The 23,887-nt window shown below is 46.9% G+C and overlaps 2 protein-coding genes across 5 annotated transcripts in view; one reads left to right on the top strand and one right to left on the bottom strand.

The window, feature by feature from the left end:
- TMEM94 (transmembrane protein 94) overlaps nt 1-9,483 on the top strand; it is a 110,210-nt gene extending 100,727 nt beyond the window's left edge. For 2 of the 3 annotated variants that reach the window (XM_054977251.1, XM_054977253.1), the window contains 3 exons: nt 1,646-1,739; nt 2,178-2,348; nt 4,904-9,483. In XM_054977251.1, coding sequence (XP_054833226.1) covers nt 1,646-1,739; nt 2,178-2,348; nt 4,904-4,976 — 338 coding nt within the window. In that variant the 3' untranslated portion in view covers nt 4,977-9,483. The remainder of the gene's footprint in view (nt 1-1,645; nt 1,740-2,177; nt 2,349-4,903) is intronic. The other variant, XR_008596866.1, reaches the window with a different exon arrangement.
- Nucleotides 9,484-10,246: 763 nt separating this feature from the next.
- CASKIN2 (CASK interacting protein 2) overlaps nt 10,247-23,887 on the bottom strand; it is a 115,931-nt gene continuing 102,290 nt past the window's right edge. For both annotated transcript variants that reach the window (XM_054976181.1, XM_054976180.1), the window contains 7 exons: nt 23,161-23,255; nt 21,881-21,991; nt 21,549-21,650; nt 20,367-20,505; nt 16,985-19,171; nt 14,520-14,850; nt 10,247-12,707 (listed from right to left, as the gene is read on the bottom strand). In XM_054976181.1, coding sequence (XP_054832156.1) covers nt 12,611-12,707; nt 14,520-14,850; nt 16,985-19,171; nt 20,367-20,505; nt 21,549-21,650; nt 21,881-21,991; nt 23,161-23,255 — 3,062 coding nt within the window. In that variant the 3' untranslated portion in view covers nt 10,247-12,610. The remainder of the gene's footprint in view (nt 12,708-14,519; nt 14,851-16,984; nt 19,172-20,366; nt 20,506-21,548; nt 21,651-21,880; nt 21,992-23,160; nt 23,256-23,887) is intronic.

Below are 23,887 nucleotides of genomic sequence, written 5' to 3' on the forward strand. Positions count from 1 at the left end.
AATAAATAAAAATGTATCTCACAGGATTGTTGTGACATTGTTTTACTTGTCCAGCATAATCAGCAACCTTGTAAAATATGCCATTCATGAGGTTGGAAGGAAACTACAATGTTCTCTTCTCCAGTCCCTTATAATGGCTTAGACCAAGTCAGTGACTAATCCTCTTGGAACGAACTAGAGCTCATGACTAGATCAGGTGTCATGTCCCCCCTATTTATGTTCTATCCAGGGCTCTTTTTCAGCAGGAACGCGGTGGAACGGAGTTCCGGAAGTGCTTGAAAATGGTCACATGGCTGGTGGCCCCACCCCCTGATCTCCAGACAGAGGGGAGTTTAGATTGCCCTCCGCGCCACAGCTCCCCTCTGTCTGGAGATCAGGGGGCGGGGCCCCCAGCCATGTGACCATTTTCTCCGAGGGCAACCCACGGAGTTCTACCACCTCTTTTCCCAGGAAAAAAAGCCCTGGTTCCATCACTTGCTGAATCACTTTCAGTATTGCAAGGGATGAGCGTGGGAAGCTGGCAAGGAAAGGTGGTGCATTATGGCCATCTGTGTCCCCTCTAGTCATTTTCCCACTAGGTTCTATAGGCTAGAAAGGCCTCCTGCTTCAACTCCATCGAAATAAATGAATCTTGTGCAAGGGCACTGACATTGAATACATTAACAACTGTTAATTGCCTTGTAAATTTATTTCCTTTGGGCAACTGTAAAACAATAGCTGTTTTAAAATTGTTTGTCAGTTTAGATCCAGAGGAGTTAGCCGTGTTAGTCTGTAATTGCAAAATGGTAAAGTGTCCAGTAGCACCTTTAAGACTAACCAACTTTATTGTAGCATAAGCTTTTGAGGACCACAGCATCTGACGAAGAGAGCTGTGGCTCTCAAAAGCTTATGTTACAGTAAAGTTGGTTAGTCTTAAAGGTGCTACTGGACTCTTTACTATTTTGTTAGTTTAGTAACCCATCTTCTGAAAAAAGTGACACGCATTGCATTTGAGGTATATTTCCACCCAAACCAAATTCTCCAGGGTATCTAGGGGTAAAAATGCCCCACTGTGTGGGGGCGTTTTTTAGCTGGTTGTCATGGAGGACTGTATCCAGAATACTTAACAATGGTTCCCTCAATCACTGTTTTCTTAATTAAAAAAAAACCCAAATGGTAAAAATCCATAGATTTCTGTTGTTTTTTTCCCCTATGAAAGTGCTTTTAAAAATAAAAAGTACATTTTAAGTGGTAAGCGACTGTACTTTGGAAACACTGTTTACTACTGTTCAGGTGTAAGTGTCCTGAGAAGAAAAGATTCTAGAGCCACTTTTCTCTGAATTCTACCCCAAAAGTACAGATCAGGTAGCTAAGTTGCATCAATAATGTTTTCAAGGTTAAGCGCTAGAAAATGACAACAGTAGTCCTTGCTGAGAATTTGAATGGTTGTGACTTCTGTGATGTAGCAAGAGGCCGTTAGGACTGAGCACCAGTGGCCCGGCCTGTGTTTGGAAAGTCTCTCTGGGCTTTTGTGCTTAAGGTTATAGTAGGGTAACCTTGAGGTCTGTTCTCTTGGGCATTGAGATCAAAGATCGCCACTCTCTCTACACAGTGGTATAAAGCCCCCTTGTAAGGCTGCTGATAAAAGCATTTTTTTTCTTCACAGTGTTTATATCTGTCACCCACGTCCATCGCACCAAACCACTGTGGAAAAAAAGCCCATTTACTAACATCTGGTGGACCCTGACGGTGGTGGTGGTGTGAGTATTGTCTTCTGATTCTTCGGAGGAGCTGGATCTGTTCATCCTTGCCAGTCCTGTTCCTTGTTCTATAACAAACATTTCTTTTTTTTCGCCCATTGCCCATTTTTCTTCTAGGCATCTCAGTGTTCTTCAGACATTCTTTATCACTGTCCTTCTGTCTCCCTCTGGCTTACTTATAGCCTCAGAACTTGCCTTGTACCTCTTTGGCTTGGCCGCCTTACCTCTGAATATTTCCAAACTTCCCAGTTTTGCAACCAGGAAATTGCCGATTTTTGCCTATATGTTTACTGCCTTAGGTGATCCATTCCGCCACTGGCAGATTCCATTTGATTGCCAATGCAAAGAGGATGCATAGTGAGGGGCGGCATGCTGGGACAGAAACCTTGTGAGGGGCCAAGCCATTCGCACAACCAAGTCTTGCTCTGTTTGTGGCAGGTTGCTGGGCCAGGTTGCCCAAACCCTCCTGGACTTGAAGCTCTGGGTAAACCTCAAGTCTCCCGTGGCCTACAAAATGGATGATATCCCCATGACCTCCTGGCTTCTGGGCTTGCTCTCGCTCATTCTTGTTGTGATCATCAATGAGTCTGTCAAACTCCATGAAATCAGGTAAGAAGCTACATGAGCAGGCAGGGAGCACTTTATATAGCACTTTATATAGTACTTTATATAGCACTTTATATAGTAAGAGGGCCTGAGTACTTTATATAGTTCTTTCCCAAGTTTTCATACGATTTCACATACATTTTTGAGATAATGTATACCCCAGTATTGCAAGTCCATCATAATTAGCTTCATAGTACGAAAGGGGTGGGAGTCTGAGAAGAATGGCTTGCCTTAAGGCCTTGAAATGTGATTGTGGCTGCATTGAGATTGGAATGGCAACTGCTCAGCTAACAACTTGTTCTCACGAGCACAATACCATGCCAGCCCTTGGTGGAGCTTCTTTTAGGATACAACAGCATGGACACTTCTTCTGCTTCCACTTTGACATTTTAAAGCAGACAGGAGAGCAGGATAAACTTCTCTACACCCCTCCCGGAAAGAGAGATGTGCAAACGAGGCCCATGTTGGCCTTCCTTGCAGAGTCACCAGCCTGTGCCTTGTGCACTGCTGTGGTGGTCACCCCATCTGCAGGTTGGAGTGTTGTGTGCCATGTGAGTCGCCCATGCCAAAGCACTCGCTAGTTGGTGTATGTGGATTGCAAGATGCAGACTGCGGCTGTGAAGAGGCGATGCCTTGCTAGAACCACCCAAGGGCCCAACGTCACCCGGATGCCCATCGTCACAGTTTGGCTTTGGTGGTAATGCCAAACAAGGCACAAGACTGACTTATGTTTTCTATAATTCTTTTAATTGGGCATTCCAGGGAATCCAGGAGGGATTTGCCTGTTAAAGTCCAGGCTCTCCAGGCACCTGTCTCCTATAGAGCTATTGAAATGAACAAGTAGTAAATTATGGGAAGAATAGAATTGTCTTCAGATGCTTTTCTTGATGAGTTCCCTTCACTTTTTGCCTGTAATGTGAAAGACAGAGAAATGCACATAAGGCTGAATGCTTTTGAAAGTCCTCCTGATGGTGTTCAGGCACTACAAAATCTTGGTAGCCCTGCCCAGCAGAGTCAGGATCAAAACAGAAGGAATCCCCTTCTCTTCTTGTTGCCGATCTGAATTTGCCTCTGAACATGGAGCTACCATTCTTAACTATTACAGTGGATAGAAAGGTGATGCCCCTTCCCTGGGCAGACTTTAAAAAGATGAGAATATATTTTTTAATTAGGATAGCTGTCATGTGTAGAAGAGAGATTCGATGTAGTTTGCTTGATTTCTGCATCCAAATGATCCCATCCAGGGTTCTGTAAATTAAAATAATAAGCCAGTGCTTATTTTGTCTAAACTAGGAGTCTAGATGCTTTAGAACTTGAATATGTCTATTCCAAAGGTGTGGAGAAAACACTGAGGGCATTTGTAAGTGTAGAGGGCAACTGGAGGAGGCAAGACTGAGGACAAGCTAGGGCTTCCTATTCTGCAGCCACAGACACCTCCCCCCCCCTCAGCTTTGGCAGGTGTTAGATTCTTATCAGTCTTTGCAAAGCTGTAAAATCCTGCAAGAGAATTGTAGCAAGGTTTTTCTTTTCAAAAACTCTAGAATTGTTTTCAGGAAAGCTGACTCTTGGTAAAAATGTCCTCTTGTGTGCAAGTTTGTAGAGAAATAAGCTTCAGCTCCCTGCTCTTTCTCACGGCAAAGCAGGTGTCTGGTATCTTATCGTCAGCAATAGTGATATCAGCACAGGGTACTGTGTGCCAAAACATAAACAATGGCAAACTTCTTGTGCCAAGGAGGCCCAAATCCTCTCCTTTGCAAAGGCTGTCCTGATCACCTGAATCAGTGGTCCTGCTTCTACCAAACAAAATAATATTTTAGTAAAAACTGGGATAGTAGACAACAAGGGAAAAGGAAGAAGCACTGTCAGGGGGCAGGAAATGAGAGCTTGGGAGGAAGCTGTGGCTTCAAGGCAGCCATGTTCCATCCTGTGGCCTGTGGTGTTTCCTCTCAAGGAGGCTCTCATCTGTGCGCACCTATGTGGCCATGGTGGCTGGAAGGTTTTTGGTTTTGTTTTTTTAAAGATGAAACAGAAGGCCAAATCTCTTGTCAAATTGTGCATTATGCAGTAGGGTTGTGAGGCAGAGGGTGCGGAACACACACAGTATTTTTCAAACTTTCCTTCTTTATCGGCAGTGGATTCTGTGAAATGCTTTTTAAACTCATACACTTGTTTCGTTTGTGGCCAGAATTGTTATTCCTCACAATCTCTTCAAATGTGTGAACTGTGAATGCATCCCAGAGCCCCCTGTGGTGACTAGCAGCTTGTTCTCCAGCGAAGTCTATCTACCATTACTTGCCATTGAGAAATCCCCTGATAAGCTTCTGAAGAGCCCCAAGATTCCCTTGGGCACAGTATGAAAATCTTTGAAGTAAACCACAGTGTGGGAGTTTCAAGACGGAGAAAGATTGGCTTCGGTGCTGCTCCTGTAGGCCTTCTAGGGCATCTGATTAGATCCCGTGGTAGACAGGCTGCTGGACTAGATAGACCCTTGGGTTGATTCAGCAAGGCAGCCCTTAATTTCTCCTTTACCTGGTGCTCCCTTCTTCCTGTCTTTCCAGGGTCCGAGTACGTTACCAGAAGAGGCAGAAGCTGCAATTTGAAACCAAGCTGGGCATGAATTCTCCGTTCTAATCCCCACCAGTAGGAGGTGCTGTTTGTGGGGGCTGAGGGCTGCATGTTCCTTTCCCACATTGCCCCTTGACACTTTGCTGGGTGAGAGAGAGGACAAAGACCCTCTGGCCGCTGCAGGATCAGTAGAGACGAGCCACTGGGAGATGGACACCTACAGCAGGAGACCAGCACAAAGCGTCAGTGCAGACAGACTGCTGTTGTTCCTTTTATTTATTTCAGCACCTCTTCCTTAGGCATTCTTTGGGATCCATCAGGCTGATGTGGATCCCAGATGGCTGTATGCAAGGAATTCCCATTTGATGTGTTTTTTTTTCTCGTAACAATACTTTCCCATTGTCCCCTCCTCCCTACTTTGCTCACCACTTTGTGGTCTCTTCTGTTCATGTCTGGTGGCATACCATGGCCCTGGCAGTTCTGGGGAGCATGGAACATTTCCTCCAAGGGAGCCTGGAAGAGGCTGCCCTTCCCGCTGGCTGCCTGTGCCGGCAAGTCCCTCCTCGGTGGTCACGCAAAAGCCTTCCTCTTTGCAATGATGACACTGCCCTCTGGTGGAAGATGAGCAGGGTTGCAGCATGCTTGGAAGAAGTACATGGAGATTTGTTCAAAGAGAGGAAAACCGGCTGTGCAGACAGGATGTCCTATAGAAATCGTGTAGGATGTAAGTGTATAATACAGAGTTAACAGGGCAGGCTCTTTAGTCCCAGAGCGGGAGCATCCGTTATGGAAAAGGGTAACTGTATGGTCATCATTAGGCAATCTAATGCTCAACACTAACATGATTCAGCACTAGATTTCTGTCTTTTGACACATGCACTGCAGGGTCGTTTTTTTTAATTTCCCCGGTGAAAGCCAAGCATTTCTTATTGTGATTGCATTGGCATGCAGTTGGATAGACCTTGAGAGAATCTAGGAACTAGGAGGAGATCATGAGAACTCATGGGCTGGTACGCGCTTGGAAGACAAACTGCCCCACAAGAGGCCTGTGTTTGGACTGACTGTGACTCTCTTCTGTAGGAAGAGGAGAGTGTTTACAAGCTGCCCTTTTCTTGGGGAGTGACAGATGTGGCTGGACCTCTCTTCCCGTCTTGGGTTGCTCAGTTGCATCTTGAACCTGCCAAGCCGATGCACCTCCTTCAAGAAGCAGGTTCTCGCTCTTGTTCCAATTGGGTGAACCGTGCCAGCATTTAAAAACATACAGCTGAGTATGCATGTATGTTTCTACCTAACCAGCATCTTTTTCTGTCCTGCTGCTGGTTGCTTGCAAAGAAGTTGCTCTGTTGGAGGTTGTCCCCTTTTTTTGTACCTTCCCTAACGGTGGCTCAACAGGCTTCTTCCCTTGACTCGCCCACCCGTATGCCAAATTGACCTGAATGCTACTGGAGCCAGTTCAGCCTGAGGACTTCTTATGGCTTGGCATTGGAGAGCCTGAAATGTTCCAAGCCTGTTTCTGGCTTCCCTGGAGTCTGTTGGCAATTGTGGGTCTTCTGGCAGGGGTCGGAATGGTAACCAGCCCACTTGCCAAAGGGTTTGCAGCAGTGGTGGGATTGTCAGCTCTAAAGCACAAGCCAAGTTAGGTACATTCTGGTTCTGCAGTTTTGTTTCCATCATGCTATGAAATGTATCTTTCACCAGCTCTTCAGAATGGGGATGGGGGCAAGCTAATGAAGGTAGATGGGCTCATATCCCATGCTCAGAGCTCCCGTTTTTAAACTCCTACAGATAACAGCCATTATTTGCAGGGGTGAGATCAGTTCAGTTTGGGGCCACAGTACAGGGTGAGAGGGGTTTCTCCACTGTTTGTTCCCTTTTCCTGGTGTAAATTGGCTACTCAGAGGTGCTGTTTGCCTTGATAGGGAATGTATAGTGTTTTCCCTACTGAGACAAATAGCATCTCCTGGGACCTGATTTAAATGGGGGGGGGGGAATACTGTGAAAAGAGGTTAAATCTACCCCCCTCCAACTCCTAGCCTGGTGTTTATGTCATTGATCCAAATCCCCCTTCCCACAGCTGCCATTTGTAATAGTTTAAATGAACAGAGTAGTCGTAGATCTCCAGCTTCCCTTCTCTGGCTCTAATGGTTGCCATCAGTGCCAGGGCAAATAATCCATCTTCATTCATTTATAAACCTTTCTGTGTTCCTTTAGATCTGCAGGGCCAGAGGTCTTACAAACATTTGTCTGTCTTGGCCCTGGCCCTTCTCAGCCTTATGATCCAGAGTTGCTGCTCAGCTGTGTACCACATGCCCTGTTAGGGGCTGGGCCGGGAACCTTAGGGTCCACCAGTAGGTGAAACCCCTTAGCTGAATCTTGGGGTTACCCTAAACTTTTGGAGCACCCCTTCTGAAGCCTGGTTGGTCAAGTTCTAAGACTTGTTCCCTTAAGATAGAGTCCATCGTAAGGGTATCTGCCCAGCACTGCTGAGGATCCATGTCATCCTCAATCCATCTTCCTCACCTGCCAAATTTCAGCCATGGGGTGTAAATTCCAGATGTTCTCTTTTGGCAGGACAAAAAACTGAGCTACCTCTGCTGGCCAACTTTTCTTCTCCATATTGCTTTGTCTGCAGTCAAGCAACAGCCTCTTTCCCAGCCAGATCTGTGGTCCCACTTAGAATACTGGGACATGCATATTTTGGGATAGTGTATACTGACTTCAGGTATTCACGCTCCCTGAGGGTTTGGCCCAGACCAATCCCACTTACCTCAGATGCGAAATATGCTTGCAAGCACTGGCCTATTGTTACTGAACATGCTAAACTCTAAACAAACCAGAAGAAATACTAAGTATATATTTGGTTGTGGTTAAAGAGATCCTCTATGTGTATGATACTTTATCCTTCAGTGAGCAAATGTCATTTAAATTTTTCAGATGAAAACCAGATGAGGCCCAAAGTATAAAGTTTTTCTTGCTGGATTTCATTAAGGTTTGGGGACAGGAGATATTTGATTACTAGGGGATTTTTAAAAACTTGTGTTAACACCAGATTTATGTACATTCAGTTCATATGCAGAGATAAAGTTCTCCAAAGTTTTGTTGTGCACATTGGCTGGGAATCTAATCAGTAGCTTGGATTTGATTTTTAAATAGTTTATTGTCTGGAAATTGTTTAAAAACAACCCTGCCACTCCCTTTTTCAATGTTGCTGTTCCCAATAGCTAAAGGTCTAGCTTACAGTGGAATATATGATCTGGGAATTCAGGGGCAGTGAGCTGTAGGGAGTGTGCTCCGGTTCAGCCATTTTACTTAACTCCCCGTGTGCCTACAATCCTCTGCTAATGTCAGAATCACATTTGGCTTCAATGGGCCAGGGTGTGCCTCTGAAGGCTGTGAAAGGAGCTTCATTTGCATCCAACTTGGACCTTGAATCTTCAACCAAGTTTAATGGGGTGGGTAGGATTGCCAGTCCCCCGCTGGGGGCGGGGGATCTCCAGCTCCCACCCTCCCCCTGCCTTCACTTACTTGGCTGGCAGGGGGGACGCGCCTCCTGGGGTGTGCTCCTGGGCCACGCAGCACACTCTTGCATGCCACAGAGGCCCAAGCCAGGCCAAATCAGGGTCAAATCGGGGTCAAAGTGGCCTGGATGGGGACCAGATCGGGCTGCTGTGGAGCTCTGCAACACTCCTGTGCTCCACAGCAGCCTGATCCAGGCTGAATCAACCTGGATTGGGCTGATGTGGAGCGGGGAAGCACTCCCACACTCCTCAGCAGCCCCATCCAGCCCAGATCAGGCTCAAATCAAGCCGATTCGGCCCCCTGCAGAGCACAGGAGCACTCCCAGGGTGCCCCTCTGCCCGTACAATTATGTCACTTCCCAGCAGTGACATCATTGTACGGGCTGGGAGCACGCGTGCGACCCAGAGAAGACCAGGTAGATGCCAGGCCTCCCATCTCCCGCTTGGGGTGGGGCGGGACCTGGCAACCCTAGGGGTGGGGGAAGGGGATATTCTTTATTTGGAAGCTGTACTGGTTTAAGAGAGAGGAGTTTATTTTAGCTGTTACATTTCAGCAGCCACCCTTGCCTTTCCTCTTCCTGAACTAACTGGGAGTCCTAAACACCTCGAGCCCTTTGCGACAGAAATTTTCTTGGGCAATTGGAAAAGGTAAAAAAAAAACCCTACATCAGACAATTGCCTTGTGAGAGAATGGACTTGTGATGTTTGACTACTCTAGAAATGTTTCTCATACACATTTTCCCTTCCCTCTTGATTGTACTCTCTCAGAGTTGAATCATGCGTAATTGAGCCTCTCTGCTGTCTGCTGTCTCTTATCACCTCACTCCCGGCCTCTTCCTCGATGGCCAGCCAGGGTTTCAGAAAAGCATGGGCACGCCTTTCGGAATGAATTTTCTCCATCCAACTGTTTTTAAATGGTGTATATTTTATATTTTAAAGAATCCTTTTTGGACGTATGTAAAGAAATAGATTTGTATTAAAACTTGTAAATTGTATAAAAAGTAACACAGAGCACTTGATGAGAATGGCAATAAACCATTGTCTTTGATACCGTATACTTGGGAGGCTCTTGTGCACTCTCTCGCAAGCAAGCAAGCTGGACATGTACGTCACTGCATTATTCACTTGCACAAGATCCATCCAAGGCATTGCTTGCGTAATTGGCTTTGCAAGAGGAGGTGGGTGGGACTGGTGTAGACAAAGCAAAGATGTGAACTGTGACTTTCAGAAGCACGCTCACAGCCGCTATGCCAGCTCTGTCTCGGTAGCCACTTTTATTTGTGGTTCTCCTAACTGTACAATATTGTGGTACGGGCCAGCTTCCTTTCTTCTGCAAAACAGCTTCCTCCCAGTATCTTCTTGATTAAACACTGCTTTTTCTTTCTTCTGACTTGCAAGGGCTTATGGAAATGGGGGTAACGGGGGATAAAATAAGCTATGGGGACAATTGAAATTATTTGTGGTGATGAGGTTTTATTGCGCCACCTCACATCACTTGGCTGGAATATTCAGGGCTGATTTTCATTGTGTGCACATACTTTTTGTCAGTATCGACAAAATACACCAAGAAGTGAAGGGAGCGCTTCCCCCCCCCCCCCCCCGTGCACATGCAGGCACTTCACATTTGATGAGATATTTTGTACTGTGATTGCCACAGCCAACCTGTACAGTGAAAACCGACTCTTAGCGATTTCCAAAAATGATTTTTAAGATCTTTCCTTGGGAGGTAACCGCTGTATTAATTAAAACAAAGAAACATGCATATGCTGAATTGGAACTGATGGAAAAGAGGCTAAGCAAATCAAGCACAAGCATCAAAAGGGGAAAACAGTTCCTGGTGTTTAATACCATTAAGTTGCAACTGTTGTTAGTGGAATACAAGAACTCATGATTCTAATCAACTGACCAGATGGTTTAAACCTGCCTCTCTGGTGTTTGCCTGGAGTAACATCCCCAGCACGCTTCCTTCTGAATGAAGAAGTGACCAAGGTTGGTTAGACACCTTCGCATCCATACATAATTTACACAGCATACAGTATCTTTTACAATAAAGAACTAGTTCTTAAAAAATAAGCCTTCTCTGGAAAAACAAAAATAGGTTGGATTTCTCTCATTAGTGATAACAAGAACAGCATTTTACGGCACCCTAGTGGCTCAGACAGTAATGTGATTCCATCCCAGACACTAAAATACAACAGCACTCTGGTTAGTATCTAACAAACCACACCTTAAAAATATATACATTTCTTTTAAAAAAAACAAGCAAAACAAATTTACAGTTTTATTGACAGTGAAAAAAAATGGACTCATCCCTGGTCAGCTAGTGTGAAATTCAAACCTTTTTAAAAAACAGCTTTTAAAAACCTTTTTATAAAGTGCCACTGATTGCAGCTATTTCTTAAATTATCCTGCTGGCTGTCGTGATCAGCCAGAGAATAACAAATCAACTTTCTACTATGGAAATGGAGTCAAAAAAGAAAAACTACCTGCACCAAAGCCAGATTAGTAGGCCCTGTTGTATCGCTAAAACACAACCGGACCTTATTGTTTTTACCTTTCCCCAGCAAAACTTAATCTCTTCCCAGGTTAATGCCAACGTTGGCAAACTTCAATCCATGATCCATTAAAAACTTTTTTAAAAACTACATTGAGACTCTGCAGAAGCCATCCCGATGATACCAAGATCAGGTGCTCTAATCCTAAACACTGGAATTACCACGTATGCCTCCAGTACCGACACAGGACTGAGCTATACATTCCCACTTGCATTTTACATTTCCCTTTTAAAAACATAGCTCCTTCGTCGTTTCTATTCCATTCAGAGTACATGGCACACAAGTAATAATTGTGCTAATTTCCCCCCTTTCTCTTGGCCGGGTTGGCACCATCGTGGGCTTATTTACATATATGGTGTTCAGACGCACAAGATCTTCCTCTTCAGTGTGGAACACCACGAAGGACGTGGTTTGCCTGTTGCACCCGGTCTTTCCAAAAAGCAATGGGGTACTTGGCTTACTATGGACAAGGAGCTTAATTAGCCTCTTGCTAAAGAGTAGTGGTCTCCGGAGCTGGCTTTGTCAGTTGCCCATGCTTTGCCAGTGTTCGTTTTATGAAAAGGCAGTGTTCTCCTTATGCTGTCCTATATGTGCCCTATAGGACAAAGGGCATGAGAAGAGCATCTGGCTGGAAAAAGTAATTTTTCATATGGTTATATTGGACAGCCATTTAGCATGGTAGGTGTGCTTTTACAATCTTTGCCACAAGAGGGCGCTATATACACGATAACACTAATCAGCATTTCCTTGCCCAGATACAAATGAACAGGGGGAAAGTGGAAGACCTCTCCCTCCTTTCCCACCACATGTGGGATGAATGAGTTCACGGTACTTGGGCAAAGAAGGTCCCCCGAAAATCTTGTTATTGAAATGTTGAACCCAGTTTGCTCTTCTGAGAGCTTTGAGTCTGACCAGCTGCTTTTGGAAGGAGAAAAGAAGAAGGGGAGACTGTGAGAAGGGGGGGGGGGCAGATTTCAGTCCACCTGCATTACATGGCACTTCCCCTTGTGATGTCTCAGAAACAAGCAGCAAGGGCTTGCCTCGCTCTGCAAAGTGCCAGACTACCAATCCTATTTCACTTTGGCAACAGAGGCTGTGGTCCTCGTCGTCGAGAGAGGGCCTGGACCCTTCCTGCTGTCACCGTCTGAGACCACGTACTGTTGGCAATGTGTAAATGAGGAAAGGCAGGAACAGACACGGGCTCCGAAAGGAAGCAAAGAGGCCTTGGGGAGAGGCCAGACGCTCAAGAAAGGCTCTCTGGCATCAACCTTTCCTCCGCAGCATGTCCAAGAAGCGGGCTTTCAGTCAGCTCCTTGGTGGTGGCTGGCAACAATGAATTCTTAGGGTTCTGTTGCATGGAAGGAAAAGGAGTTAGCATGCAGCACGTGTTCCCAGCCCATCTTGCTTCCGCCCCGTCTTGGAGACTGGGCACAAGAGGCTGGCTGTAGTTGACCTTGGCTAGACATTGCACCAGCAACTGTTCCTCTTCTGCCGCCGCCGTAGGAGCTGTGAGGTGAGCAGGATGTCAAAGTGCCGCAAAGGAGGTCAGAACAGAAGTAGCTGCAGGGCCACCTAGTCAAAGGCTGTCCATCAGTTGAGTCCTGCAGCCTTGGAAGGCGGCTCGCCCTCAATCCAACATGGCATCCAGCTGCTCGGCTAGATCGTCAAACATGTTGCTGATGTCTTCCAGAATGTTCTTGGTAGACGGTGCTGTCCCATAGTGGCTGAGGGGGCAAAGGCAGGAGACATGGTCAGTTTTGCTGCAGGGTCTCATATTGTAAAAGGAAGGTCCTCCCTCACCAGAATGGGACTCAAAAGACCTCTCCGTTTGGTAGGAGTTCAGGCATGACTCCACGCAGTGCTTTCTTTCTCTCTTCCCCTGTCACATGAATGGTTTGCTGACTTCAGCAGCTTGTGCGGTCACTTAAAGCTACTGAGTTGGAACCAGACTAAATTTTCCATCAGAGGAATGGAACTTTCCTTCCTTCCCCTTCTCACTGGTCTCACAAAAGGCTGAGAAAATGAAATGGGGGGTGGGGGCCTTCAGTGGGAAGGTGTGCGGCAACAATGAAAGGCAAACTCCATGCTATGAATTATTTCGAAAAGGATTGAAAATAAAACGGACAATATTGCAATGCTCTTGAATAAAGCTATGGTTTGGCCTCGCTTGGAATAATGTGTGCATTATTGGCTGCCGTATTTCAAAAAGGATATTGCAGAGCTGGAAAAGTACAAAGAAGGGCAACCAAGATGCTTAGTGGGTTGGAACATCTTTCCCATGAGGAAAGTCTGGAGAATCTGAGACTATTCAGTTTAGAAAAAAAATACCTCTAAGGGGACACATGACAGAGGTTTATAAAATTATGCATGGGGTGGAGAAAGTGGACAGAGGGACCTTTTCCTCCCTCTCCCATAATATTAGAACTTGGGGGCACTCAATGAAATCGTTGGGAAATAGGTTTAGGACAGACAAAAGGAAATACTTCTTTACTCAATAAGTAATTAAACGGTGGAATTCACTGCCAGTGGAGGTTGGGATGGCACGGGCACAGATAGATTTAAAACGGGGTTAGAAAGGTTCATGAAGGTGTGAGAGGTCCATCAATGGCTACTAGCCAGAGTGGTTGAAGGGAGCCTCCAGCCCTTTGAATACCAGTACTTGGCAGCAGCAGCAAGGGAAGGCCTCGGCATTTACGCCCTGCTTATGTGGCTGTCCGGGGCACCTCATTGGCTGCTGTATGGAACAGTACGCTGAACTCGATGGACCACTGGTGTGATCCAGCAGGCTATTCTTATGCTCTTACAAGGGAGGAGGAATTGATGGAAATTGCCAGTTCAGTCTAGATCCAAGTGGCTGCAGCTTGAACTTCTATAAGTTCTTGGCTCAGGCTTGACCATGAGTTGACCATTCACATGAAGCCAGGGAGAAGAGAGAAAAATAGATACCTGAATGTAAATGCTTAGCCGAGAGCTCCTTCCCGCAGTGTATTCTGTACTCTACCATAGATGCCCTAATACATACACCGTCTTAATGAATGGCAGGTGAGCATTTCAAATACGGCTTTCCCTTTTCAAATGTACAGAGTAGCCCCACTCTTCTGTTTTGCACAGAGAGAAAACCCCGTGTTTTAATATTTTAACCTACATTTTGGCCCCTAAGGTAATCGGCTGCGGTCCCCTCCTGATGGTGTCTGTGCCCAAGCACAGCCTTGTGAAATAATCTGCAATCATAACTATTATCTGGCAGGTTTCACATGGGCAACCCCAGTTGGTGGCTCCTGCTAGGGAGTTGCTTGCTCAATATCCATCTTTGTTTGCAATCCTCCAGGCAACTAGAATTGCATCTATTAGAAGCATGTCTGTGCACAGTCCCGATGTGGATCAGAGTGAATGTGGTTTGAAGCATATATGCATGTATGCTCTAGCAACATCACTTGCCTGTTTTATATTTGAATATATGACCCAAAAGGAAGGCTTGTTGAAGGTATAGGCTGTCTGCTTGCTTGCCTGCCCCTCAAGTCCAAGCTCAAACTCACCTCTGCGCTTCCTCTGTGATGATCTTCTTTTCAGCAGCCTCAAGAGTAGAGACCAAGGATGAGCTGGTTTGTTCCAGTCTTTGCTGAACCTGAGTCATGTCTTGAGATGCATTCAAAGGCCTCACTGAAAGGGGCACCCCAGAATTCAAGCCTGACTTGCTACCTGGCTCCAATTTCAAGGGGTAGGGTCCTGTCACTTCTGACACCATTTCAGCGGCTGGCCAAGGGGCCACAGTGTTGCAGGACTTCTGCAGGACTTGCTGGTAGATAGTTTTTGGCCCAGAAAATACCAGCTTGGTAGAAGCAATGGACATGTGCTTCGTGGAGGCATCTGAAAGGGAAATAAACAACACTTCATGTCCTGCTAGGCAGTCATGTCCTTCTAAGCACGTGATGAAGCAACAACAGCCTAACTCAAACATAGCTGGTATGCGATTCAATTGCAGGCTTTTCTGCTATCACCTTTTCGGAGCTATTCTACACTCCCACTGAAATAGCAGACAAAAATATCAGCACCCCAGAAGCAGACCGTGTACCTTAGGTATGACCCTCTCAGCTTCTCTGCAGGTGCAGAAGTGTCCAGGGGCTCTCTTGCTAGGTATTGTAAGCCACTTTGAGTTGTTGTTGTGCAGTGAAAAAGAAGATGGGGTAACAATGTATTAATGAATAAAATCTGGTCTGATTCCGTAATTAAAGCATCCTGGGTGGCTTTTCTCTGAAACGGGTGCCATGATCTCCATCTTAGCTTGGGGGAGGGGGTGTCAAAATGGGTCACTTTTCCCTCTGGCTTCAGCAGAAAAACATATAGCCTTGGGAGGGATAACAGGTCCTAAGCTAGAGCCTGGAACTGCAATCCTTTTGTCAAAATTAGACAAGAGGCAGGAGTGGCTGGGGACAGCCTGTTGGCCTTGATTTTGTTTTTCCTTGCACTGCACATGTGATTGCAAGTCCTGAGAATACCTTTACTCCTATCCCAACAGTCAGTTTTGGAATCTGTGTACTTCAGCCTTCTCCTCTAAGCTCAGATTGCAATTCTTCCTCTCTCTGTATCGGCTCAGCTACTTAATGAGGACTAGAAGTGGAAAGTACTGTCATGTCACAGGAGATTTATGGTGACCCTGTGGAGTTTTCAAGGCAAGAGACTCTCAGAGATGGTTTCCCTTTGCCTGCCTCTGAATACCAACCCTGGACTTCCTTGGTGATCTCCGATCCAAGTACTAACCAGGGCCGATCCTGCTTGGCTTCTGTGATCTAATGAGATCAGGCTAGCCCGGGCCAAATTATGATCCCCTGGTGCAAATCCCCTGGTGCAGGTGGTTAGACCTTGGATATTCCTTTCTATAACCCTCAGTGCATCATAATGCGAACAGCGTAAGAGCCACCTTGACGAAGTTTCCAATGACTTAGGGCCAGGCTACAAGTGACGAATGACACAGGTTGGACACTTGTCACCTTCCCTCAAGTTTTGATGGGAAATGTAGGTGTCCTGGTTTTACAGCTTGGCTCTCCAACTGCTCTCCAATGAACTTTTCAACTGTCACTTGTCCAACATTCCACCAAGCTGCCTACATTTCCCATCAAAACTTGAGGGAAGCTGACAAGTGTCCAACCTGTGTCATTTGTCACTTGTAGCCTGGCCGTCATTCTTGCTGGGGAGAGACACAAGGACTTCTATCCAAGAGAGTGCTTTTGTGGGAGAAAGGATTTCCACCTAGAGGACGACCTTCTCACTTCCCCCCTCCTGCTGCAGCCCCAAATGCCCCCTGAAGTGCTAATCCAGTGGGACAGGGGACCCCCCCATCTCAGGAACAGTGTCCAGGGGGCATTTTGTTCTGCAGCAAGAAGTGGGGAGTCAACAGTCAATGCATTGCAAACAGAACTCTTTCCATCTGCAGAAACGCTTCATTGGATCCGACCCCTGGCCCAGAATATTTGCCAGCTCTTGTGAACGGGGTGGATCTTACAGCTCACCCACTGCAGGGAGGTCTTTTTGTACAATCGCCACCCTCTGCCCGCTGCTCTGTCTCCCCTGCCAGGGGGTGGAAACTATTCACTCTCGCTGGGCTCCTTACCAATTACTAGAGCAGCCTTAAGCCCTCTTGCTGTCCTTTGCTGCCTGCCAAATCAGCCCGCCTGTCTTTCCCTTCTAGTGCCTTCAGTTCTCTTTTCCCCAGCCAGAAAGAACAATGTGGAACTATCCTGGTCCCCTCCCATTTTTCAATGAATGAGTGGAGGAAGCTTGAATGGTCCTGGTTTGCTTCTTTCTCTCAGCACTCAGAAAGAGTGCTGCAGCGTCAGGCCAATATCTTTCTAAGGAGTGCGTGTGCATGTCGGGGTAGAGGAGAATGCCCTCTGATGGCAGCCTTGCCCTGGAGGTCATGTTCTGCTACTCATCTGCCCACTCCAAGCCAACTGCTCATCCCACACGGTCAAGTGGATGAGTTCCACCTTTTAGTACGGCATACCCGTCCCTGTGGCTGGCGCCCTCAGCTGGACAGCTCTCCCAGGTCTTTCCGCTTGCACTAGCGCTGGACTGGTCGGTTTCAAAGAGGCAGGGGGCTTCTTGATCCCCCTTTCCAGAGACAGGATGCTTTTCTCAATCTCGGCAATCTGCAACTCCATGCTATTGTCGTCAAAAGTGTCTCCGCTGGACTGCAGCTCCGTCACATGCAGGGAGGGCCCACTGATGCTTACTGACTGAGACTGGGCATACTGTGGCACTGGAGGAGCTGAGGCCGGGCTGGGGGCATCGACACCAAAAGCCTTCAGCACGTTCTGGAGGGGTTCTCTTTCTTTGCACCTGGGCCTGCGCTTCACTGTGTCTGATTCGGTGAGGTTGAACTCTGGCACCAGGGTCTCTTTTGCTGGGTCTTCCTGTTCCTTCCTATTGGGCTGAACTTGGGCAGAATCCGAGGCTGGCATGGAGGCATCTGTCTTTAGCTGCCCAACAGGTTTGGGTCGCTGCTTGATAGTCAGATTGCCTTCTTCTGCAAAGGGGATGCACTCACTGGAGCTGTTCTGCGAAGAGCAGGGAGATTTGGCGTGGCCATCTTTCCCCACCTGGGCCTCTTCCTCGGTATCTGATTGGACATCCTCGTGGCTCTGTAGCAAAGCTTCCGTCATGGTGACTGCAGGCTCACTCAGTGTTCGTCTCCTGGAAATGTTACTTTCAAAGAGCTGGCTTCTGCCGCTAGCCGACTCAGTGCTGCCGAGCTCCCCTTCAGTGGAATGGTGTAGACCGGCATTGTTAGCCACCTCTTCATCAGAACCCATCGGGTATGGAGACGGAAGAGGTTTATTTGAACTCTCCTCAGTTACAGGTCCCTCAGGCATGGCTGATACACTTCTTAAAGGACAGCCCGTATCCTGAAGATGATCTGCTCCGTCATGGGAAGGTGAAGACCCTTTCTGTGGTTCTAAGCCTTGTTCATACTCAGCATCGACAGCCTGCACACTAGAAACAGAGCTGAGACGTTTAGGAGGAGGGGGTGGAGGGCCTTTCTTTCTGGCACGGATGGCAAAGGACTGGCTGCGTGAGACCTTAGTATCTGAGGGTGGCTGCGCCCGTGGTACCTGGCTCCGACCGGGCCTTCTGGTCAAGGTAGCATAAGAGCCCACTGAGCTGGTGGGTGCCTCCTCCTCCTCAGGTTCCCCATCGCTCAACGCATAGCGGTTCAAGCTGTGCGAACGTTTCTTATGCTTTGATCCCTCACCACTTTGTGGCTCCCTGGAGCCGGTGGGAGCCGCAGGCTTTGGGGGCACGTGAGGCGTCTCTGTGGCTCCACAGTGAGAATGGAGATAGGAGAAGCCTTTCTGAGCTGTTGATTGCAGGGTGGTCCTCTGAGTGCAGACATGATCTGGGGCCTTGGTCTGCCCTGGCTCAGGAGGTGAATGAAGTTGCTGGGCCTTCAGGGACAAGTGGGGATACATGAAGACGTAGGGAGCTGTTCCCTTGCTGGCTGAATGGGGTGATGTGCAGGGCGATGTGGCTAAAAGGGGATTTGGAGGCTCTGATGGAACCGTCCGGGGAAGGAAATCTCCTTTCAGGCCACTGGGTCTCTGATACTGATCCATCCCCTCAGGCAGATTTCTCTCCCTCAAGGGACTTCCTACACAACCATTGGAATAGCTGTTGACTCCATCTGGGCAACTGAGCTGTGGAATAAATTTCCCATAGCTTTCAGGGCTGAGTCGCTCCTGGGAGTTAGTTGAGTTCTCTAGGAGGTGGGGTTGGGTTGAAGAGTGCCCACCGCTGCTGCTGCTGCTGCTTTCCCCACTTCCCAAGCTCTCCTGAGAACGGCTTGAGGTGGCGCTTTGGGACAACATGTTATCCTGGGAGTGCCCCGACCCCCTGGAACGCACACCAATGCTCTCTTGGCTTCGGGAGATGCCCTGGGCATTCTTGATGGTTAGTGTCTCCTGGCAGCTGTTGGACATGGCTGTCTGGAGCTCATAGCTCAGCTCGCTGTCCTGGAAAGTGGTCATCTTGGGAGTGTGGGGGGAGTGGCACTCCCCATTCTCCATAGACTCAATGGTAACAATGTCCAGGGCGCCAGGGATCTTCCGCCTCAGGGTGTTGGCGTCAGTCTGGCTCAGGCTCTTGCGGAGATCGGTCAGCTTTTTGACGGCCAGCATGATCTTCTTCTGGTGGCCTGGAGGGGGCGAAAGAGAAGCAGAAATTAAGCTTACATGAACCATTTTTTCCTCTCCACGGAAAAAATCAATTGTCTATTATAGCAAGGGAGAGCATTAAGTCCTGTCTCAGTCCAGAGCAGTACATTGGAGGCAGAGCCCAAGTCCAGGCTATCCTACACCCCCCCACACACACACCAATTGAAAGGATGTGCCCTGTTTCTGCTATACAGGCATTCAATCAGCCAGGGAATGCAACAAGAGAACAGCAGAAGGCACAGCTTCGTATCTCATTAGCCTGAACCTCAAATTCAACAACCAGCACAAGCTGTGCAAACTGCAACTAGTCAGTCTTGGTGTAATGGTTGAAGAGTCAGACTAAGATAAGACTAAAATCAGCAGTGGCTGAACATAGCCTAACACAAACAGGACACAGTATCTTATTCCAGGACACTAAAATACTGGACAACACATCCAACTACTTTGTCAGATTGCACAGGGAAGCCATTGAAATTCATAAGCACAATTTCAACAGGAAAGAAGAGAGTTTAAGAATGAATAGGGCATGGTTTCCAGTCCTGAAAAACACCAAATACTCAACATCTTACAATAGCCCTGCAGATAAGATTAGCATATCAAGCACCAATCCATATGCAAAAGTACCCCCACAAGATACAGTGAAACTTCCCCTCATTAGTATGCCACAACCTGGGAAACTCTTACAGGATGACTCAGCCCAAACCCACCTTCCTGAGTAGATATAAATTACCTGCTAATATCTTCTCCACCCATTGACACTGAGAGATTTCTGTCTTTTGGTGCTACACCTCTGAAGATGCCAGTCACAGCTGCTGGCGAAATGTCAGGAACTACAATGCCAAGACCACGGCCATACAGCCTGGAAAATCTACAACAACTAACATTTGTTAGGCCATGAAAGCCTTCGACAATATAAGATAATGTAGTCTCTTAAAAGGACATGGATCAAGCAACTCAGGTTGGATCAGTTATCCATCCATCCATGGGTGACCATGGGACAATTTAAAGAGCCATTGTATCATTAGTTGAGTTGTACTGCAATATGATGCAGTTCCTCTTAGATGCAGGTTACCAGCAACACAGGCAGAGTCATGTGCATAAGGAAAGGGTTTGAAACATGCAATCAGGAAAGTCAAAGGTCCACAGTACACTGGTATTCTCCTGCTCTGTCCTCACCAAGCTTGTTAACGCCAATCTCCTGCAAGTCTTCCCAGGTCAGATCTGTCACTATGCTGATGGAGTCGTAGCCATTGCTCACCAGCTTCTTGTGATACTGAGGGAGTCCTATGGCACTCAGCCATTCCATTAGGTCATCCTGGAAAACAGGTCAATCATAATGAGCCCTTCAAGGTTTTCGATTCCACACCACAGAATTGCGTCTTAATGTCAGAAAAGTTTCAAAATTCAACCTACTACACACACACAGCTTATAGTAGTTGCTTCACACATCACAAGCTGGAGAAAGATCTAAGCAATCACTGCAAAAATACACAAGCTGCTAAGCCTTCTGAGGTTTGGAAAGAGTAGGGAAAATCTGGGCACAGCTAGGTCTGGTGTGTGTTATTGTGTTGTTCATCATAATAGTAGCCAGAATGGTGAGGCAGCATGGTGTACTGGTTAGAGTGCTGCCCTAGCATGGAGGAGACCCAGATTCAAATCCCCGCTCGACCATGAACCTTGCTTGGATGCCCTTGGCTAGCCACTCTCTTTCAGCTTAACAGCATAAATAAATAAACACCTGTTGTAAGGATAAAATACAGGAAAGGGGAGCTATATATGCTGCCTTGAGATCCCTGCAGGAAGGGCCAGATAAAAATGAGACTGATGATTTATATTGCAGTTTCAAAGACATGAAATGTGCTTTACGTTTCTTACTGCGAATACTTTATCAATAACCATGGTACGCCATCACTGCCATTTCACAGTCTGGAATCAGACACGGTAAGACTTAGCCAAGACAAGACAAGGCAAGTTGAGCCTCAAACCTAGGCTGATTCTGCACACGTTGAATAATGCACTTCCAATCCTCTTTATAGATCATTTGGAACGGATTTTTTTGTGTGCGGAACAAAAAATCCACCTCAAACGATTGATAAAGTGCATTGAAAGTGCATTATCCAACGTGTGCGGAATCAGCCCTAGTTCATCCAAGTCCAATTTTGTAATAAAAGGGCCTTACTGGCAAGCACTGTACAGCCATGTGTCTATTTGTTCAAGAACCGTGTAAACTTTTCTGCAGTCCCACAAAGTCTACAAGGCCCTGGCCACAGCCCTGCAAATATGACCCTCCTTCGGATTGGCAGGCAGTTATGTAGCTGATATGTGGCTCCTGTTTCGGCTTTTGCTATCCATACTCACAGGGATGTAATTTGGAAGCCACTCCGCAATGCTGAGCTGCCCAATTTCAGTGGAGATTTTCTTCCTGTGGCCTGGTTTTGTCACCCCAATGGCTGTGAGATCCTGGAAGAAACAGGCACCTTTTATTAATCCATCACCATAACTGGAAAGCCTACATCCTAAGTGGGCTAGGGTGCTTGGGAAACTTTATGCAGTGCATGTTTTGCAATGCATCTGTGGGAAAAGAAGCAGATGCAGAGAGATGAAGGTGTGGCTGCATGAATGCTGGACAGCCACAGAAGGGTCCCTCCCCTATAGTTGCTTCCTGCCCCCTTCTGTTTTTCCTGCCTTACCTCTGGAGTCATGCGGCTGATAGTCGGCACATCGTAGCCTGAATTCAGGAAGTTGGCTGTGTAACATTCCAACTGGAATTCACTCAGCCAATTGTAAATGGCTTCAGCATCCTGGAAGGGGAGACAGAAATCCCTTTTGAAGATGGTGACCGTGGTGTGGTGTGGTATTGCTTTACAGATTTAAATGAGATTCTGGCAAGCAAAAGAACTCACCAATTGGGCTTTGCATTCGCACAGCGTCTGATGTGAAGTGAACCTGTGCAAAGCAACTACCTATGCTTAAGTAGCATGGTCAGCGTGTACTACCTAAGCACATACAGCTGCTTTACACAGGTAGCAGCTCCATTTACATAAAAAGCCATGAATGTGCAAAGTCCTCATGACAAGCTATTTTATTGTCCTTCTAAAATTGATCCTAATGGAGCTCTTGAGTTAATATCCTCCCATTGAGAACCAGTTTGGAGCAGTGGTTAAGAGCAGTGGGACTCCAATCTGGAGAACCGGGTTTGATTCCCCACTCCTCCACTTGAAGCCAGCTGGGTGACCTGGGGTCAGTCACAGCTCTCTCGGAGCTCTCTCAGCTTCACCTGCCTCACAGGATGATTGTCGTGAGGTTAATGATGACACTGTCTTGTTAACTGCTCTGAGTGTGGCACTAATCTACACTGAAGAGCAGTATATAAGCACAAGATTATTATTACTATTGTCATCATTCACTGCATAGTTACAGCCTATCTCTGGTTCTGGATGAACGGCGCAGGTTCATAGCTTGGGGGTGCTGCTGGACTTGGGCCTCCTGTTGGATAAACAGAGGGCAGTGGTGGCCTGGGCTGCCTTTCACTGGCTCCAGCACAAAAATGTTTTAATTAAACAAACGGGACCTCCTTGCAGCTGCTTCTTATATTGTATAGTCAGATAATATAAGCTTGTTTGTTATATGTTTGGAGATCCAGGTACAGAAATTCAGCAAAATATGAGGTATGGGCCTAAACAATCACGGGAAAATAGCTAACCCTTTGAAAAAACATCCTAAATGTATTTGCCAAATCAAGAGGCATACAAGTCCATACAAGGTAGATACACATTTATGCCTGCTGATTTATTCCAATAGCCTAAAGTGCATCTAACTGGATAATGGATGTCCAACTCTGTACTGAATAAAGGACAAAGACATCAAGAACTGAATTCTCCTGTTCATGAAGCATTCTCCCCGCATCCTCCTGTACATTTTAAACCATTGCTTGATCTCTGATCTGAACTTTCCAAGTAGATTCCAATACCTTCCCCTCTAGGAGCTGTTCTGGTCGTAGGTACTGGTGAGAGAAGATTCTTTCACTGGCATTGCAGTTGGTCAGGTTCTGGTGCGCCAAAGTCCCTACAGGGAGCCAAAACAGAGCAGGCCCTGAGCGCTGGATGCTTGGGACACCAATTCTGCTCACCCCAAACACATCCAACATATATCTTTCAATGGGGCTTGTGTGTGAGCCACAAACCAGCCACTTCAAAATGAATGAAAGCAGTGCAGTAGTGAAATGTTCTGTATTATACCCACAAATGATAGTAAGTTTAGACAAAAAATTAAAATTCTCACTCTCTCTTTCTCCCTTCACCTTAACTTAAATGCTAGCCCAAACAGGGAAGGGTCACCTCTCTTCCAAAGATGTTGAGGCTTGGACACGGGTCATTTCGTAGAAAAAGAGCTGGAGGAACTCATTAGCATATGTCACGCCCCTTGCCAGCACCGGAAGTGTGTCATTGGCATAACTGATTTGCATATGCCACACACCCTGGCATCACCTATCCTGACTGTTTTGGACCCAATCCTGGCTATTCAGGGCCAAAATTGGGCCCAAAATGGCAAAAAGGGGCTGAAAATGGCCGAAAAGGGGCCCCAAATGGTCAGGATCGGGCCGCTGCTGAGCAGGAGAGTGATCCAGCACCCATCAGAGGCCCTATCTGGGTTGTTTTGGCCCCAATCCAGGCTGAAATGGGCTCAAAATGGCCAAG

The sequence above is a fragment of the Eublepharis macularius genome, chromosome 4 (assembly GCF_028583425.1).
Source record: "Eublepharis macularius isolate TG4126 chromosome 4, MPM_Emac_v1.0, whole genome shotgun sequence".
Lineage (NCBI taxonomy): Eukaryota > Metazoa > Chordata > Lepidosauria > Squamata > Eublepharidae > Eublepharis > Eublepharis macularius.